The sequence below is a fragment of the Etheostoma cragini genome, chromosome 11 (genome assembly GCF_013103735.1).
Source record: "Etheostoma cragini isolate CJK2018 chromosome 11, CSU_Ecrag_1.0, whole genome shotgun sequence".
In the NCBI taxonomy this organism is placed as follows: Eukaryota; Metazoa; Chordata; class Actinopteri; order Perciformes; family Percidae; genus Etheostoma; species Etheostoma cragini.
The window spans coordinates 9,704,706-9,711,929 of NC_048417.1; the positions used below are offsets into that span (position 1 = coordinate 9,704,706).

Consider the following 7,224-nt stretch of genomic DNA (forward strand, 5'->3'; position numbering starts at 1 on the left):
CTCGTGCACCGGATATTTACAGGAAAAGTTACAATGTTTGCCAGTCGAATCTGCCAATAGGAGAAGTTGTTCCCAAGAATGTTTCAATAGGAGAAAAATAGGGAACCCATCGCTCATTTGGCACTGGCTTAACATTTTACTGCCTAAGTATGTGCTCGAGGCAGGTGTGAGACCTGATCTCCGTTCATGTCTGTATGGCCTCAGACCTCCGCAGACACGTTCATTTTATGAGGTGCTGTAACTTTGTTTTTTCCCTTAAACTGTCTGTGTCGGTCGCGTAAACTTTCTATTGGTCCCTCTTGTCTGGTGCGTTCCGGGACAACAAAGAAAAACAAAACAAACAAGACTCACTAGCAAGTGTATGTAGGTGTATAATAATAATGTAATGACTGCATTTAATTGAAGTACGTTCATTGCGACATAATTGCGTGTTTAACGCCCAAAACACATCATCCATCCCCTTTGATTTAAGCTGTGAATCAGAAATAATTACATTCTGACATATATGACAGGTCTTTGTTTGTACTCTAACATTAACATGCAGAAATGCTGCTGTCACCCACGTGGTAAAAAGTGGGAAATAAGAAACTCGCAGTGAAGTTTAAGTCGGACACTTAAGGGAACTTGGGAGAGTTGAGATATGACGACGTCTGGACTTTTGAGGTGCAAAACGAAAAAGTTGCAGGGACTTTTTGTGGCTCTGTAACGAGTCTCATTTCCATGCCAGCCCCTCCACTCCCCACTCCCCCCTTCCCCGACACCCTTCCTCACTCCTGGCAACAGCAGACAAAGCGCGGGCGGGTTTTAGTGGTCTCCGCCGGGGCCGCGCAGCCTTTGATCTGAGCCCCGTTAAGGAGAAGGGAGTCTGGGGGGAGTCAGGCCAGGAGGAGGGCTGAGGAGGAAGGTAAAGTCACCTTACTATTTTTTTTTTTTTTACCTACATTTAAAAAAGCAAATCAGACTAGAATTTAACTACTTTTTTTGTGGGACAACATCTAATTTGCATACAGGAGACATCACGTCTGAGGGTAAGACGTTGCCATGAAGCCGATTTAATTACGGTTCCATTACTTTTCTTCACCAAGTCCAGATAATATTAACCGACCAGGTAACACTCCCCGGGCAGCCTGGACTTTAACACGGACCTCTAAGAACTAAACTCCGCAAGAAGCACGAAGAAGCCTTGAAACAGTGAGGCCTGCGTGGTGGCTTAAATTACGCAACTAGAAGCCTCCCCGCCCGTCACCTTTATGATAGACCTATTGCAGGTGGGCTGCAGCTATCCAGCGCCATGCTATTTATACCTGTCTAATGTGTTAATTATTGACTAAGTTTGACCTACAGTGGCCAATAAAATCCCACGAATAGCCTGAAATCAATTTTAGCCTATAGTTCAAATGTAATTTTTTTAGAAACATACTATTTATCTTTACATGAGGCCTATTGTGGGTGTGTTTGTAGGCTACTGCATCAAAAAAAAAGATGTAGGTTTCAAATACAAGGTGGGGATAAAAAGTTATGCATCTGTGATCCGGATTCCTGTCAGGCGGCCTGTCCCCTCGGAATGCCTGGCTGACGGGGACACTTTGACAAAAGGTCTGCTCAAATGAAGTTAGTAATGGTCCACATGTGCCAGACCACTCAGGCAGAACTGTGCATTTCATATCACGCAAACGCACCGGTAAAAAGAAAAAAAAGGAGTCTGGACATGCGCCTGTCTTCAGTGGGGAAATAAAAGAGAGGGACTGCTTTTTGTACTGATTTTGAGGAAAATATCGAACAAATATTCTTCAGAAAAAAGTAGCAGATAATCCTGAATGAAAACCCTGAAAACCTTGCATTATGTCATTGAAAATGACCAAAACGAGATCAACATAAGTAAAGGTTTTACGGTGGTATTACCAGATTGTGCTTTTCATTTATTCCGCCTTTTATTTCCACTTTTATTCTATCATTTGTCTTAAATTCCAAGGGTGCAATCAGATCCATGCAGCTGCATTATTTGAAATTCTACAAACAGAGAATGCCTCTCCCAAAAAAAAGTAAACGAACTTATTTCTTTTCTGTTTTAAATCCGTTTTATTATTATTATTATTATTATTATTATTGAAAGCAATAATTGAATATTAGAAACAACGTTTTGTCGTCAGCCTCAGGGCTGGGATATCCTGAAAATTATGAAGTGGCTGTAATCGCTCTGTCACAATGTAAATTAAATATCGAAATAGAGTTAATTAGCTCAAACTAAATTTTTTTATGTTGATCAGCTCTGCACTCGTTACATTTCGAGACATTTTTGCTAATAGGTTCACACTTCTCAAACTGTGCTGAAGCTACAATAACGAGATATTTTATTGCTTGGGAATAATCTTTTACTGCAATTACGTTGTCATATATTGTCATTAGAAGTCTATTAAAACATCAAGTCATTATTTGGGCATCCCCGGGCGGGGAATTAGAATAAAACCATATTTGCCACACGGGTCCCATTTAGATTAATGGAAAAATATGTAAAACATTTCGTTTTAATTTTCCTCTGACAGTGTTTTGCATACATGCATTTTCTCCGCCTGCGATGTCCCTCATAATTTATGAAAGCAATCTCGACCAACACATTACCGGGCTATGAAACACTGCTCGCAGCCTAATTGATTCCCGTCACCATTTTTGTGAGGTTATAATCGTGTTAATTGTAATTTACTCTCTCAGGGAATACCAGAGAGATGTATTTAAATAAAACTGCCGAGCGGACTGTGAAGATTATATCAGTTCCACACATAATAGAAATGTCATGTAGCATTACACAGCGGACGCAGACGGGGATGCATCTACAGTGATGTCACTGGAATCTTTTTTGTTGTTGTTGTTGCTTTTTCATTCCAAAATGTTATTGAACTCCAAAGTGGTCAAGGTCCAATGAAAGCTGAGCAAAATGAGCTCTATAAAGACCATAAGGACATCGTTGGTTTTGCCTTCAATCAGAGTGGGGGAGGGCTGAGAAAGTGTGAGTGGAGATATCACATAAGAGCATGATGATTCTGTTTTGTCAGAATATAAACAGTCCGAATTATTTCCTGATCATCCAAAGAAGAGGTGCCCTTTTCCCCCATCTCTGCATGATGCCCTGCGCTGCTTCCTCTGCTTAGAGATGCTCCTTCCTGTCTTTGGGGACACCTGTTGGTGCAGAGCAGAGCGGAAACGCCAAGTTGTCCCATCACACTGGCCTCCTTCGCCACTGAAGTCACTGACGTCAGTTCAACTCCAAATGCTGCACATGTGTCTAATGACTTTCTGCAACCTATCATGCTGTCCTACTGGCTCAACAAGGCCAGTCAAAGCTGTTTCATTCAACATTTGAGTGGACAAAACTTTCAAAAATTTCAAAATACCATCTTAAAGCTGTAAATGTTTTAATTTAATCTGAAGAAAACACCCAATTATACATTGATAAACTTCTTTAATTTGAACATTTATTGATAATAATTAGCATCACCCTTTAAATCAAGCTGTCAAACAGCTCTTTATTAGTACATTTGTTTCGAGAATTTTGACTGCACATCATTTCAGATGGGATTAGAACACAATTTAGCTACAACAAATGACAAATTAATGAACGTTTAAAAAATCAACGGTAAAGTGTTTCAAAGTTTGATCAAAATCCCCTGCACAACCCGTTCATGACATACACCATGACATAACCCCCAAATAAGATACAATATTATTGAAGCAATAAGTAGTTCTACAGGCTACTCAATCTACAAATTCTGTAAGTGACAAGTCAAAGAAACACTTCTTTTATATATTGCACCAAGTATCAAGTTGGAGATGCAGCTTGTCCGACATCTATTTTTAAAGATTTGCAAAGCCTCGCAAAATGGCTCCAACCAAACAATGTTTCTCTATTCTTTAAAGAAATGAATACATAATATTGGTTTTGTCCACCAATCCCAGGGTATAATGGTAGATTGTGTTCAAACAAACAAGCAAGCTGAGTGTGAATTTCTGACAGAAAAAGTGAAGCAGAGGTGAGGGTAATATGTGGCCAAATGCCAAAGAGACAGCTTACTGTTGGGGTCTGTGGCTTGGCGCAGGAGTGGCTTCAATCTTTTTTGTCTGGCCTGGCCTGGCACAGACCACAATCATGCCCCAGACATAATAGATCATACAGTACGAGAGAGAGAGAGAGAGAGAGAGAGAGAGAGAGAGAGAGAGAGAGAGAGAGAGAGAGAGAGAGAGAGAGAGAGAGAGAGAGAGAGAGAGAGAGAGAGAGAGAGAGAGAGATATGAGTGGATGAGGTGGGGTAGGGGAGGTATGGTGCCTTTCATTACCATGGTCACCAATGGCACTATTAACCATTCAACACCCCCCCAATTATCCTCCCATCCACAGTCAGAGAGACAAAGCCTCGGTCCTGGTCTGCTGGAGCAACATGGCCACTAATCTGTTTCACTCGAAGATCACACCCACTTCACTGTCTCTGGAAGTCAGACGTTCACAAGCGCTCCACAGAGCCCCATTGTACTTTTATTTCTGACAGCATGACAAACGACTTTACTGAACTTGTTCAAGAGTTCATTTTTATCAAAGTGAGGAAGTGGTTTTTTTTTTGGTTTTTTTTGAAGATGCTGTTCAAAAAACCACCAAAAACCCTGGTGAATCTAATCTGGAAACAATATAGCTGAACATGCAAGTTTGACTCTTTGTGTTAAATGAGAGATCAGGTGAAGAATACTGCCGCAGCATGTGCATGTATGTATGCAGTGTTGTGTCACGGTGTGTCTGACACCAAACGCCTTCTCCATCAAGACCACAGGCTCACGGCTGCCACAGGGCGAGCTGCATGTCTTTACTACGGAGATCGACACAAAAAAAGCTAAATCGCAAGTTTACACACTTCCATCTGTGTTCTGTTTTTTTTTAAAGCAAGAACGACTTTGATGTTTGTGAGTCAGGCCCTGGGCAGGGGGCTGAGGCCTGACTGGAAGACTGGGGCCTAATGAATAGATCCACAACAGTGGCTTGTTGTGTTTGTTTACCCTTTCGCCCAGCTGCCTGGACCGTGAAGATGGGAGAGCATTCATCATGACCTAGGAGAGATGGGAGGCATGGGCGCAAACACTGGAGAACGACATGATGGCGCACACACCGCAGTGTGTGCCAAGAAAGTGGCCGCACCAAGCAGCAGTCGTCAACCCTCTGTTGAGAGGCAGATATCTGCGGCTGCTACTCGCTATGAGCAGATCTTTTATAGACAAAATCATCCTAAACAAAACTGGACCATCGCAGCAAAAGTACATCTTTACTGCAAATGCTACCACAAACAAAGTCATTTAATCAAAATATTTCAACAGTTAAAAACTTAAAATAAAAATACAACTTCCACCATCCACTTATGTCAGGCAACATAGTTCATGAGGATTTGAAGTGCTATTTTTGTCATGAAACCTAAAACAGTTCCAATTTCCTTCTTTCCTGTCAGGGTTTAGATTTGCGGTTCCTCCCGTTTCTTCCCACCGGTCGTGTTATTTCTCTGGCACCACGGCGGAGAGCATTAGGATGTTCTGTGCCTGCTTCACCGAGGGCATGTCAATCATGCTGCCGCGGAAGTTGAACGCACCCTGAACCGGTTTACAATAAGAGGCAAGAGCAGAAAGAGAAACATTAGACAAGACGTATGCAGTGAAATGCACTCTCTCAGATGGATGGTGTTTAGAGATGCAGGAATGTACATTACTGTACAAAAAAAAACATAACATGCCACTTTTTTTAAGTGTATGGATATGCAGCATAAAGTTTTTTTCAACCTTTTAATTCTGTTTTCAATCTGTAATAATTTATACTAAACAAAGTCATCAATTACAGCAAACAGAAGAGAATGTAGAAAGCAGCTAAAATAGGCATAGTCAGACAAATGAAAAACCACAGAGAATAGTGTTTGTGTATTTTGGTAGATGAAAAATCAACTCAAGTCAGAGAAATGCAGTTAATAGCTGGAGGTGAGAATTATGAAAAACAAGCACTTGTCGTGTGACCACACACACACACACACACACACACACACAGACAGAGAGATAGATAGATAGAGAGAGAGACAGAGAGAGAGACAGAGAGAGAGACAGAGAGAGAAAGAGACAGAGATAGAGAGAGAGACAGAGATAGAGAGAGAGACTGAGATAGAGAGACTGAGATAGAGAGAGAGAGAGAGAGAAAGAGAAAGAGAGAGAGAGAGAGAGAGAGAGAGACAGAGATAGAGAGAGAGAGGATATGAATCCCTCGGGCGATGCTTAGTACGAGCTGCCCTGGCAGGGAGAGAGGTGTGGGCAGATTGTGTATTACCTCAGCAGATAGCCCACAGAGCTCAACACACAGGATCCAACCATGCACTAAATTAGGAACAATAATATTGTACACTTAATTGGCCCCAGCCCCAACCCCCCCCACCCCATCTCCTATAGTCTCTGAGAGTCACCAAGGGGTGTACAGTATTCGCTGGAACTACAGAGGTGTGTGAGAGGCTACACAAAAGGATCAGTCAGAGTCTCAGAGAAGAGAAAGACTCCTGTCATCTCAGCACAGTCACAGATATTGTGACATGTTGGAGATATACATTTCAGAAGGTTTTGCATAGAAGTATTCCCCTCATTTATCCCCTCTTCTTAATGTTTTAAAGGATTTTTAGAAGTGTTTCGTGAAGTTAGAGTATCTTTTAACTGATTTTGGAAAATGCAATTATCTGTTTAAGAACTAAAAGTGACATTTAAAATGAGTTTGAAGCCTAAGCAAATTACTGGAGTATTTAGTGAACAACCATAACAAATGCGAACAAACTACAGAAAGAGAGTGCAGCGTGCTTTTTGAATTATCTGTTAATTTTGCATGTTAATTATACATACATTTAACAAATTGATATACTCCTTTTAAGTACACACTTTCAGGTTACATTCCTGAATTGTCTCAGCAATGAGCCATTTATTTAAAGGTTACCATTTGTAGACCAAATCCCTTTAACATGAAAGAGTATTTTTACTGTAAAAACTGCCACACTGTGACTTTACTTTTGGCAGAGGATGTTAACGTTACCTTTCCCTCCTTTTGATGGTGTTCAAAAGCAACAATGAGCTCTTTGGCCCACTGGACCCTCTCTTGACTGGGGGAGAACTCTTCCTGCACAGCCTGGATCTGCCCTGGGTGGATAACCTGCTTACCTACGCGCGCGCGCGCGCG

General features: G+C 41.5%; 1 protein-coding gene and 1 long non-coding RNA gene across 2 annotated transcripts in view; one reads left to right on the forward strand and one right to left on the reverse strand.

Annotated features, from left to right (window-relative positions):
* The first annotated feature begins 758 nt into the window (after positions 1-758).
* LOC117952344 lies at positions 759-1,271 on the forward strand. The gene is made up of 2 exons (XR_004658391.1): positions 759-904; positions 1,091-1,271. It is a non-coding gene; the product is annotated as an uncharacterized LOC117952344 (long non-coding RNA).
* A 2,224-nt stretch (positions 1,272-3,495) lies between these two features.
* The window catches only part of clybl (citrate lyase beta like), a 60,880-nt gene continuing 57,151 nt past the window's right edge, over positions 3,496-7,224 (reverse strand). The window contains exons 7-8 of the mRNA XM_034884532.1: positions 7,081-7,205; positions 3,496-5,618 (exon numbers count right to left, since the gene is read on the reverse strand). Of these exons, the coding sequence (XP_034740423.1) occupies positions 5,523-5,618; positions 7,081-7,205 (221 nt within the window). The 3' untranslated portion in view covers positions 3,496-5,522. The remainder of the gene's footprint in view (positions 5,619-7,080; positions 7,206-7,224) is intronic.